The following is a 12,918-nucleotide window of genomic DNA, read 5'->3' on the forward strand; positions in this document are numbered from 1 at the left end:
CCCCAGGAGAGGATTGAACGACTTCTCCATTTGGGGTGCAGCTCCCCACCCCCAAACTTGTCAGAACTTCTTCACTGAAAGAGACTGGCAAAATAGGGCCCTTCCCGTTTGGGTAGGGAATTCAGCTCCTGAATTAAGTCTCTTCCTTTGGAGGCTAATTTTAGGTAGCCATGGAAGCCCAGCTCAATTCCCGGGGTCTGCGTGAGCTGAGGTTTGCAAATGTCTTTGCTATATTACGGTAGTAGTGGCCGGACACCATTCCTCCAAAACACTTTTACAGTTTCTCCATCTAAGTCCTCCCTTTCCAAGCATTAACCAAGCCGAAGTCTGCTCTGGGAATTCCTGCAAAGGAGGGCGAGGAACCTTTCCCAAAGCCATTTCGTCATGGCCGGACTCAAGAGAGCCAAAGCTGCTTGGAAATGCAAGGCTGATTTCCAAGAGGATGGACAGCCAGCCCCCCCTTGCACACACACACACACACACACACACACCTCCTGACAGATTGGCAGGGAGACCTTCCCCACCCCAACCACCCCGTTTCCCACCTCCTGTAATTTCATCAGATTTATTCCCTGGGAAACTCAAGGAAAGGTCGCTGAAAAGAGTAGAAGGGGTGGGATTTCCTTGTGAATTAAAGAGAAGGGCAAAGAAAGGCCAGGGGCCTGGCTGGCTGTATGTGGGTCAAGCCACTTAGCCCTCTCCCCCCCCCCCCGCTCTGTCCCTCTCCCTCCCTCTCTTTTGAGGGCAGGTGATGAAACAGGAAAAGCGTCACTCTTTCCTTGCTCATGTCCATCATTTTGGAGCCGCATCTTCCCACTCCTAGATGTTTATTTTAAAACTTCTAACGAAAGGAATGGGGAGGGGAAGGGAGAAACCCCCCCCCCCCCGCACCCTTGGCCATTATCCTCACCCTTCAAAGCCGTCATTATGCCCGTTCCATGGCTTCGGATACAAAGCCTCGAAGGCTGGAGGCAACTTTCAAAACCAGCCTTGAGACCTTTTAAGCCGTGCCAAGCTCAGTCAAGGCTGAGAAAATGTACGCTGGGCCTGAACCCTCAGCCAAACAGCAGAAACCTCACCCCTGAATCTAAGGACACGGGCAGGAAACAAAAAATGGACTTTTAACTCAGTTCATAGGAAAGGCCCAAGGCCTCTCCTGCTGAAGCTGTTTCCTTCCCTTCTCTCCTGGGGGGAGAAGAGCCAGGCACGGAGGGTCTGACCGTGTCTCAGCAGGCAGCTGCCTTTAGCTTTGATCCAAGGCGAGAGCCAGGAGCAAAGGCTGGGGAAATCTTCCTAGAGATTTTCTCTCACCCCTCTCCCAACGGCAAGGGCAATTTACAGACTTTCCTTGCTGTAGGGAAGTGATAACAAAGTTTGCAAAGTTCATCCCGTTTGCAAACGATCGCCGCAGAAGAAGTGACGGGAAGAGGAAAAGAATTAAGCTAAAAACTACGTTTTGGAGATCTTGCTCCTCGCTAACTATACAAGGGGGTCCTCAACCTGTGAACGCCATTGAGCCCAAAATTTCTGTTGTTAAGTGTAAGAGATTTGTTAAGCGACTTTTGACCCATGTTATGACTTTCCTTGCCGCAGTTCTCAAGGACTTTCAGTACATCAAGTTCCAAATAATCAGGGAGATGAAGCGGATGGCTGAAGGATTCAGCTGCATGCAAGGAGTAGCTCTTTGTGGCTGCTTTATCGGCTCCTCACTCTTGGCTAATGGTCTCCTTGCCCAAGGCAGGTTGAATGGCAAAACTCAAAGGGAAACATCTGGATTAACAATGACCAGCAACACAGAGATGAACGTTGGTGGGCTCCAATTGCACCTGGACTGCACAAGATAAGCTTCCCTCCCACCCAACTCTCCTCCAGCCCAGCACCCCGTTTCCTGCAGAGGCATCAAGCTTGAAATTATGGGTTTTCAGGATTATTATTATTATTATTATTACTATTTGCAAAGGCTCATTCAGATGCCAACGCAGGGCTAAAAACACTGCAATGATCATTATTATTCTGACATTCATCATGAGATGATCCTGGAATAGAAATCACCAATTATCTTGCCTGGAGGACTTCTCACCCACATCTTTTTTTTCTTTTTTCCCCCCCCTGGAAGCAACCTGTATATTTATAACTCCCAGGTTGGCAGCCTGGTTCCCTTCTGGGGTGGCTCGGGTCAAAATGGTCCTCCTGCGAGAGGAAAATCTCAGACCCTCGGAGCGAGGCATCTTCAACCCAACTCACTTAACCACTGTCTCGTTTAGCAACAGAAATTTGGGGCTAAGTTGCTGTCATAACTGGAGAACTACCTGTATATCCACCAGCCCTTGAGGCAGCTTTAGTATTCCGCCAGCCCCCGCAGGAACTCGGCAGAGATGAGGAGCGAGCCGGCCTCTCCTTTCTGGCCAGCCTCTTACAAAAGGCCATTTCATGGCCCCTCAGGATACGTCCGGCCGCGGTGGAGGAGCGAGGCCCCTACTTCCTGCCGTTCCAAGAGATTCCCAGGAAGAACAAAGCAGGTGCTTTGTCTGCTCTGGCTAGAGCGATTTCCATGAAAGGCTCCCCAAACTCAGAGCCCCGGGTGAGACCCCAGGAATCAACAGTGTGTTTAAGGAAGATCCTTCCGTGTCTCTCTTTGGGTGAACAACGTGCAGCTTCCAAGGCAGGGAGAAACACCGGCTTGGGTCAAAGCAAGCGGCAACCCCAGAACTTCTGAGAACTTTTCAATCCGGACCACCGAATCCAATTATCTCAGAATCCTCTAAGCCAAACTCTGAAGATGAACATTCGGACATGCGAAAGGCTTCTTTCCGTAGGCCTGAGGAGCCGCTGCTGGTTAAGGAAAACAGCATCCTGGGACTAACGAAGAAGTTCAGTTCGCACAATACAATGCATCCAGATGCGACTGATTGGTCGGCCTCGCGGTGTGGACGCAAAGCCCCCCTTTTTACGGCCCTGTAATCCCTTAATTCAGATGACTGCAAATGGTCCCCTAAACCATGTTTATAAACAAGCCTTAGCTTCGAATGCACGAGGCCGTCAGTGGAACGTGGTTAAAACACACCATGACTAAATGTGCACCCAACTCACTGTTGGCTCCTCAAATCATGGTTTATAACTACAGCAATGCATCAGCCCAGCACGGGGGATATTTTAAAAAAACTGTTTTTAAAGCCAATGTGGCAGAAATCTTTTCACTGCCCTGAAGAGTCAGGTTGGAACATCCATCTTTCAGAGATGAGGAGTGCTAGATTGCTTCAAGAGAACAACCCTGCACATGGAATTAGCCCGTTTTCTGGATTCACACAATGCCTGGAATCTTAGGCTGCCGTTACACAATGCCCACACTGACTCAGAGAAAAATAGACCAAGTTCAATACTAATACTAACCAAGGTCCTTCCTCCCTCCCTCCCTCCCTCCCTCTCTCCCTTCCTTCCTTCCTTCCTTCCTTCCTTCCTTCCTTCCTTCCTTCCTTCCTTCCTTCCTTCCTTCCTTCCGTCCTTGGTTTGCAGTTGCAGTTTGCAGCATTGTTTTTTGGCTATTCATTAGCACCAGACCTGCATCCTCCCATCTCTCTTTGGGGAAACCACATTATCTCACAGGCCAGAATTGCATAAATCTGTTTAGACTAAGCTAACTGGGGACTTATTTCACAGCCGAGCAATTGTTACTGCCCGGGGCTTCCACCTCTGAATTTGAACCACCCGCCTTAATCCCCCGTTTCCCACCTTCCTGCCTTTTGCGCTCACTGACTCCTTTCCTTTCAACAGACTGGCTTGAAAATGGGATCCAAAGCAGGGGAAAAGTGTGGGCTGATACACATACACACACACCTTTTGTGTTTATTTTCCCAAGAATTAAATCCATCCAACCAGTCTTGACAGAAAGGGCTTAGCTTTCGAGCCTGGCTCATTTCCAGAATAAACTTTTGCAGCGTGGAAACTAACTTAAAGGTTTGGCGTAACGCGAACAAAGGCAGGGGTGTCTAGGTTGGTTTTTAAGGAAACGTTTTACCTATAAACCTAGAACTCTCTTCCCAAGGTTGCCGTTAGCGACCTAAATAGATCAGGGATGTGACGCCTTGACAACGTGGACAAGATCCCGTTGGGCATCACCGGAAAATATAACTCTGGACCCCAGGATATCCTCAAGCTAATCCTATAAGAGGAGAGCGAGGGGTTTAATTTTATTTGAAAGGATAACTTTTTCATCCCTCGTTTTGAAGGGGCCGTCCTTGGAATCACATTACTCCCAACACGTCCCCATTGAAAGACATAAAAATGCTGGGTGCCCTTTTTAAAAAAATAGGTTTCAGGACTGGCCCACAATGAAGCAAGCTGTGGCTTGGTGTGATGGGGTTCCCAAAGAACAAACCCACCTCCCGCTTTCCTAATGTAGATCCGAGCGGCATCCCCAGTCACAGGTGACAGTGAGTCAGCCAAGCCGTGGCGGCTGACGTCAGGGCCGTGACTCCTCATTCGGGCGACACCGTGAGTGCCGATTGGGTGAGTGAACCCGAGCAGAACCAAAGGGGAAAAAATGCACTCCAAACAGGTCTTTCCAGGTAATTAGATTTGTTTTCCTGAAATTAGGCTTGCCTCTACAAGGTCCACGTTGTACCAACGAGGCTGGATAGGATCAACACAGATCTAAGTCGACTCTTCCCCATCTTATTTTTTTTTAATATATTAGACAGAATTAAATTCACTTTTACACGCCTCCCCCAAAACATCCATTTCAGATCCGCTTTTCCCAGCCTAGGTCTCCCAGATGGGCTGGACTACAACTCCCATCGCCCTCAAGTACTCATTCGTTCTTCTGCTTTCTCGGAATATCCGCTGTTCCTGAGATCTATGCTCAAGGCAACTGCACAAGCAACGTTTTAACCAACAAACCAACCCCACAGACACTCCCCTTACTTTGCACTCGCTGTATATTTCTTATATTCCTAGTTCTTATAGATTTGGGCCTCCTTTGCTAACCAATTCCGTCGTTGTTCACATTTTAAGACACATTTTTGAAAACCAATTGACAAAAGAAAGAGAATTAGGAGAGAGAAGGGAGAGCCAAATGCTGCAGGCAAGCTCTGAATTGCAAATATGCCATTATAGGACTTTGATTTGTTTGTCTTCAGACTGACCCACCGGCCTTCTCCAGCTGGATATTTTACAGGGCTGAGCCTCTTGCAAATCCCAGTCGGTGTCCATGAAATTGGAACTGGGAGAACCATCAGGAGGGCCTCGTGTTGGGGACCCACTGTGATACTGTCTCAGGTCATCATCTTTTGGGGGACATCCCCCCCTCAAAAAAAACCCCTGCAAATAAATTTCTAAATAAGATAAAACCACTGTCGATACGGCTTTTTCCGAAGTGCAGATCTGCAAGAAGAAGTGCAAACAATATGCAGAGAAAGCAGAAAGCGAATGCAAAACATTGGAAAGGCTATATTTCGATTCGAAAAGGTGGTTGGGCTGGCAGCTTCACACTCCACAAAGGTGAATGCCGAAACGGGGACTCAGCGCCAAAACCTTTTCTTTGACACCTGGCGCCCAGGAAGCAAATCATTGTAGGCAGTCCTTGACTTACGACGTTTGGTGACCGTTCAAAGTTACGACGGCACTGAAAAAGGGACTTAAGACCGTTTTTCACACTTAGCGACTGCTGCAGTGATTCACTTAACCACTGTGGCAAAAAAAAGCCATAAAATGGGAGAAAATTCGCTTGACATGCGTCTCGCTCAGCAGCAGAAATTTTGGGCTCAGCTGTGGTCCTAAGTTGAGGACTATCATTATTACGTTATCTCTACGTTAAAAGGGATGCGCTGCGGTACCTTCCCCAGCGACGTTTCCACAGGGCTGCTAAAAAAACAGCTGATTTTTTTTAAAAGTTTGTAAAGCTTTTCAAACACAATACACTTAAATCAACCTTCCAACAGGCCAAATGACCCATGAACTGCAACGATCCCCACTGTCTTCCACAACTCACAAGCCCAGCAAGAAGAAACGATCCATCACACACAAACTCATTCATTCTATTGAGATTTATCATCAATGCGTTAAAAGCTAGGAAAAAGCAGAGTGTCATTAAAACGTGCTTTCTTTTTAGTATTCTGGTTACTCCCTCCGTTTTTTTCTTTTTTTAAAAAAGCAACCACAGGCATTCTGCATTTTTTAAAAAAGAAAATAACCGTTCGCTCTTCCGTCGTTGGAAAAGTTTAAGAAACAACCATCTGACATTTCGCCCTGATCTGATCCAAAAGCTGAAACCCAGTGTTGAAAGATGTCCAGATCCTGAACCCCATAACCCTGATATCCATTTTGAATCTGTCTGGACTGCCCAACCCGGGTAACAATTACATTAACAAACATTCAGTCTCTTTGGGACTGAGTTTAACTCTTGGTGGCTTTATAGACACCCATCCCTCTATTTTTCCTGTCAGTGTGGTGTTACGCAATTTCCTGCTTGCCTTTTTTCTAGGATGCCTTCTCAACTTCTTGGCCAATCTGGCTGCCCTGAGCTTTCCTGTTGATCTTCCACCCGATTTGTAAGCAGCCCCCTGCCCCTAACCCAGCCGAATGTTGCAAACTCAGCGGTGAGGGTGAACAGCTCAGCACAAACGACAGGCGGCTGCCACGACACCAAAGCGCCTGGGATTGTCGAAAGAGCACATCCCAACAAAGATGGCGAGCCCCACAGCAATGTGTTAAATAAACACACTCCAAAGCCCGTACGCTCCACCTCCGAGTCCCATCACAAAGGGTCACGGCCACAGGGGGAGGCTATCTGATCAGTGAGGTCACTGATCTGGCCCATGGCCAAGGATGCATTTCCAGCCCACCCATCCCTCCCCTCCCTGCAACAGAACTGAAACGCAGCCACTGATCTGCCAGGTTAGATTGTCGGAAAGGTGGGGGAGGGAAATGATCAACTCAAGTGGAAAAACTCTGCCCAAATTCCCCCCCCCCCCGTTTCACCAGCCTTGTGTAGATCTCACCTCCAAAGTTCCATTTCAAATGAAGCACGCGTGCAAAAGCAGCATTATGCAGGGACCTCTCTTCAAATGCTCTCTTAGTCTTGCACTCCTCTTATTTTACATAACCCCCCCGCCGCCGACACCCCAATTTGCCCTCGCCTTTCATTTTACAGAGTGCACGCGTTTTTCTCTAACATCTGGGACTTTTTGCTTTGCCTCTAGTTGCAAATCACACAGGCAAGTTGGAAACGTGGAAAGGTCAAGGTAGAATAGCATCTTCAGTTTCTGGGTAAGTCGGCTGCCAAAAAAACCCAGCCACTGCACTTCCTTTCCCAAGCAGAGAACGCAGGGGGCTGAAAGCAAGATCCACAAGCTTTAACTCCCCAGCCCTGCTCACTCAACAAGCCGAGGGAGGAGATTTCATCTCAAGATTTCATCAGGGCCAGCAACGTCTGTAACTTACATCAGAGCACCAACATGCCTCTATAATCCTGACGGAATGCAGTTTTCCCAATCCGGGCCAGTTTTTGTTTTAATTGGATGCTTGCGAAGTAGTATACTTCTCAAACCAATGCTCAAACAACTGGACGTTAAGGGGGAGAGAACAAGTAACAATGCCTTGTCTAATAACCTGAAAGGAAAACCACACTGCACTCAGCGGGTTGTGTCAAGTTAGGTTCAATGCTGTCTCGCAAATAGGTTGCCTTCTGTCAATAAGACCATTCTTCTCGAAATCCCCAATCCCTCAAAAGTATAATGCAATTTTTCTAGGCAAGCTCTCCCATCATTTTGGCTTGCTGTTCCCAGCCAACAGAGCAACAAAGCCTCTCAAATATACCTCTGTCTCAGAAGCGCCGAGAGCTGGCAAACCACAATCCTCTCGTGGAGGAAGCACATATTTGCATACCCACAAGAACCCCGGGTCATGCTGCAAAATGTGAGCTTCAACAATTTCATTTTGCAAAAAGTCCCTGGAGGTTTGGGATATATCTCCAGGTAAGGCTAGGAAAGAATTCTGCCTGCCCCCATTGAGAAGCTCTGCCTTGGAGGAAATGGCATCCAAGCTCATCCACGGAGAACGGAACAGCTCAGGACATGGGCTTTGTACGCAAATAAATTCGTATGGCCTTATTGAAAAAAAGTAGGATTGGATCCCAACGGTAAATCCCACAAGAATCAAACATCCTCTTCATTCTGCATTCTCACGTGGTAAAGGTGTGGCTGGGAAAGCCGGCCACACCTGAAGAGAAAGAAGGGGAACCCCTGCAAATTCTGGGTATCTAAAGTACCCTAAGTACCATGGACAGCGACAGTCAGGACTAGTCCTTAAATAATGATCTAGAACGGGGGTGGGCAATTATGGCCCTTGGCAACCTGTGGACTTCAACTTCCAGAATTCCTGAATGGCTCAGCAGGAATGGCTGGCTTGGGATTCTGGGAGCTGAAGTCCAGAAGTCGTAAAGGGATCATAATGCACACACACACACACACACACACACACACCTGTTTCCCACTATTGAAGGAACGGAGGCAATGGACAGAATCAAGACCCAAGCAAAGGCCTGGAATCGGAGCATTCAAATCTTACCTAATCCGGTACCTTTTCAAGGTACTAAAGGGAACAGAGAAGCTCCTAAACCCTGAATACGCAAATGTTGCTTCCGGTGCTTAATATTTAATCTTAATCCTGGAGGATCGCAGGGGAAGCCACTGCCGAGAGAAAAGAAAATTCGATCCAGATGGCCAGGCCTGAAGCAAAAAAAAAACCCCAAACAACAACACACACACACACACACACACACCGTTTTTACCACCTTGCAACAGAACAGTGCTGCAAAAGCGCGATCCCGAGAGGCCGAGCAAAAGAAAGAGGAAACTAGCTTTCCTGTGCCATCTAAGAGACATCTGGACAGCGGCAACCCAGATCTAGTAGCTTTCAGCGCATGCTCAGAGACTACATGCCACTGTTTCCCTGCTTTTCAGCTTCCCAGAGGAAATTAACAGGTGTGTGTGGGGGGGGGGGCAGTAAATTACAGCTCTCTTGTGACACACACACACACACACACACACACACACAGGCCTTTCCTTCTCTTCTCAACAAGGCTGGGACTTCCACTTCCCTCCCCCTCCTCTTATCCTCTTATGCTGTGTCTTTTCCTTTAATTCCTTTCTGGGATCCTTTTGGGCTGAAAAGTGGAGCAGACCTCATGCTTCAATCAATACCTAATAAATAACAGATAGCAATACAGTGCTGATCCTCACAGGCACACACATTAGCACACTCCCACGTCCGCCCGCCAGCAAGCAATTGACACACACACACACTGCTCTCTTCCAGTTTTGGGAACAGGGCTGGCTTCCCCCCCCCTTCCTTGAGCCAGACTGCCCCTTCCAACATATTTTTAGCCAGCGCATCCCGGCCTGTCCATTAAGCCCATGTGCATCAGGATGGCAGCCAGCCGTGTCTGTCTCACCCTCCCAGCCTCCACCCTTCCAGCACACACGCGTGGCCACGGACGACCTTGATGTGACCAAAGGAGGGGAGGGGGAGATTGCAGCAGTCCCTTCCTTCCTTCCTTCCCTCCCCAGTGCTAAGTCACCACCGCGGGTCTGGGGGCAGAGGGACGAAGCCCATCGCAACCATTCCCAAGCTGCTCCCCCTGTTCTGCTTTTACACACACAGAGACACACAGAGGACGGGGTCCAGGCTGGCTTTCGAGGGATGCTTCCGCGCCAGCCTTTTTCCCTCCACCAGACAAGGAGGCTGGCGATGGGCATCTGCAGATGCACAGAGGCCCCTGGTCCACCACCGCCGCCGTCTGGCGTGGGGCTCCTGCAACCGCCCAGCCATGCGCATGCCACTCTCTCCCCCCACCCCCAGCAAAGTCAATGGAACCAAGCTTCGTGTGGGCCAGCAGGCCGGGCCCCTTGCAAACCGCCAGCCAGGTGACTAGTTCTCATGAGGCAGACCAAGCAGCCGAGCTGTTATCCCCTGGGAAATCAGCCTAGGGCAAGGCTTTAGTTGTAGGCAAGTACACGCTCCCTCTCTTCCCGTCCTTTCTCCTCCCGACGAGGTAGCGAAGGCGGGGGACGGGCGGGGGGGGGGGGTGGGAAGCCCTAAAGGATACCTTCTCTATTCCCCACCCCCACCCCGTGCAAGCAGCTGTAGGCAAACGGGAGGAAAAAACGGGGAGCCTCTTCCACCGCCCCCATTTTGCCTCCTGGCGTCGCTGACACGGCGGCGGGGACGTCGTCCGAAACGAGGGCTGAATGTTAACAATAGGCGAGCGCGCTGCGCGTGTGAAGAGGGCGCGTTGCGCGTGTAACCCGCAGCGGCCCTTGCCACCCCTCCCTCCTTCTCCCCCCCGGAGGAAGCTCGCCAACGCCCCCTCCCCAAACTCCCTCCACCTCGAACCCCGCCAATCCAACCCGGCGGCGGGCAAAAGCCATGGCCAGGGGAGAAAACGGCCGCGCTTTGCAAAAGGGGTGGTGGGGAGAGACGACGCCTCCCTTACCGGAATCGGGGCGAATCCTTAATGCACTCCTCGAATTCCACCGTCATCTTGGCCGCCGGGGGGGGGGAGGCGGGCGGGAGGGGGGGCAGAGCGAGAGGCCGCTCTCACAAGCCGGGCAGGCGCATCTCCAAGCGGGCGCCCAGAAGCTGCAGCCAGCCAGCCAGCCAGCCAGCGAGCGAAGGAGCCGGTCCGGGGACGCCCTGCGCAACGCGCACGCCCTCGCCTCGGCGCACGGCTGGCCGCCTGGAAGAAAGGCGGAGGGGTTGGTTGGGGGGGGGAGAGAGAGAGGGAGAGAAGAGGCAGGCTGCGGAGCCGAGCTGTCAGCAGCCCAGGGAGCGTCGGCCAACTCCGGCACTCGCTGCAGCGACGCCCAGCCGCCGCCTCGCCCAGCTCCCGGAGGCGGCGAGGGTGGGGTGGGGTGGGGGGAAGGCGACGCCTTTGCAGCCCCGGCCCCGTTTTTTGGCACCGGCGCTGCTGCTGCGCTCGGAGCCGGGCCGATCCGGCTGGCAAACCTTCCCGCCGCCCCTAGAGGGCAGCCGGGAGTGCGCTGGCCCCGCGCCTCACCTGGGGCAGGGTAATCCATCCCAAAGGAATTGGGGAAGGGACTGGGGTCCGGTCCCCCCCCCCCACTTTGGCCTATCTCAGCCGCTCCGGGTAAGGCAGCCTCTTCGCCCAGACTCGGGTTTAGAGGTCAAACTTTCCAATCAACCACTTTCCAATCAACCGCAAGCCAGCCAGCCAGCGCTTAGCCCAGCAGGCGAAACAGCTCTGCGGGTTAGGGGAAGTTTTAGACTCTGGTTGAGTCCAGGTAGTCCTCGGCTTACAAAAACGGTTCGTGTAGTGACCGCTTGAAGTTGCCATGGCACTGAAAAGCAGACGCCACTGCTTTGCACCCTTACGCCCCCCCCCCCAGTTGCAGAGCATCCCCCCCCTGTGGTCACGCGATCCCAATTCAACCGCTTGGCAACTTGACTCGTATTTTATGACGGTTGCGGTGTCCCGGGCTCAGGGGATGGCTTTTTGCAACCTTCTGACCGGTCGGTAGGGAAGCCAGATTCGCTTAACGACCGTGTGACTGACTTTAACGCCTGCAGGGGTTCACTTAACACTTGGGGTGAAAAAGCTGGTCAAATGGGGCAAAACCCACTGAACAAAAATCTCGCTTAGCAACCGAAATTTGGAGGCTCCATTGCGGTGGTAAGTCCAGAGCTACCTGTAAATGAACCTGGGCGGGGGGGGGGGGGAATTGCTAGTTTACCTGTCGGGATCCTTGTGGGACAAACTGTGCAGGAGGGAAGCTCTCTTTGGATAACCACAGAAATAAATCAGTAGAGACAGCTGAATTCAGAGCACCCGGCAGCCAACATTAATCTGCCTCTCTCCAAAGCTCATCCAGGGAGTTAAAAAGCACCAAGGAGGATCCTCAGTTTGACATTGATATGTGCTTTGCAGATTCAGAAACTTTCCCATGGATTATTTTGACCTAAACCCCAGCAAGCCCCACCCCCCCCCCCTCAATTCTCCCAATTCCTTCACAATGGCTTTCCCGCAGAGATGGCGGCTCTTTCCAATGTTGGCCGATTTGTAACTTGCAGCTGGAAACGGCCTTGCAATGAAAGAACTGCTGATTTTATCATGTGCTTCTTCGGCAGGGATCTGTTTGCAGAAACTCAACAAAACAAAACAAAAAAAAGGCAAGAATGGACACTGCCTTTACAGATTAGGCAGTCAGTCCCGTCTGAATTTTCAGAAATCTGCTCCTAAATAAGAACTGAATCCAGCTCATTACTCTGTCCTTTGCTTCATCGACGGTGTGTGTGTGTGTGTGTGTGTGTGTGTGTGTGTGTGTAACAGGACAATGTCTTATGCTGAAACAGTCAAGGGACTTCCTTCAGGCTGGATGACGCATTTATAAGCAAGCCAAGTCTCTAGCCCTTATGATTGCAAGGATGTCTGAAAACATACCAGGAATTTGCCCTGTAAATTCTTCCAAAATTTACTTGGAGGACCCACCACTGTCTTCCCAAACTCCTAAATTAGGGACTCTTTTAAAAAAAAATGAGTCTTTTGGATTGCAGGACATGGGTCAAATGCTTCACTCCCTGCTCCTTTGAAGCCTCCATATGTGGGGGGGCATTTAGAATAAAGATCCTGAGGACATAATCTTCCAATTCTGCAATCTCAAAGACTGTCTGGGCCCAGAACAGATTAATCTAGCACGGGTGAGGCCTCAACAGCAATCAGCAGCAGAGGGTGCGCTGTTTAATCCTCATCCTGCGTCACACAAAGCCGTGGGAACCTTTTTCTCCAAACTCCAAGTGACACACAAAATTGTAACATTTGGCAATCTTTTTCTCACTGTAGGCCAGCCTTTTTTTGGGGGGAGGGAGGTCAACTGTAGTAGATTTAAGTTATTGCTGGCCTTATAA

The 12,918-nt window shown here is 50.6% G+C and overlaps 1 protein-coding gene across 1 annotated transcript in view; it reads right to left on the bottom strand.

The window, feature by feature from the left end:
• Positions 1-10,694, bottom strand: part of ACAP3 (ArfGAP with coiled-coil, ankyrin repeat and PH domains 3) — a 53,177-nt gene extending 42,483 nt beyond the window's left edge. The window contains exon 1 of the mRNA XM_083375455.1: positions 10,490-10,694. Coding sequence (XP_083231581.1) covers positions 10,490-10,536 — 47 coding nt within the window. The 5' untranslated portion in view covers positions 10,537-10,694. The remainder of the gene's footprint in view (positions 1-10,489) is intronic.
• Between the last annotated feature and the right edge of the window lie 2,224 nt (positions 10,695-12,918).

The sequence above is a fragment of the Vipera ursinii genome, assembly GCF_947247035.1.
Source record: "Vipera ursinii genome assembly, chromosome: 17".
NCBI lineage: Eukaryota > Metazoa > Chordata > Lepidosauria > Squamata > Viperidae > Vipera > Vipera ursinii.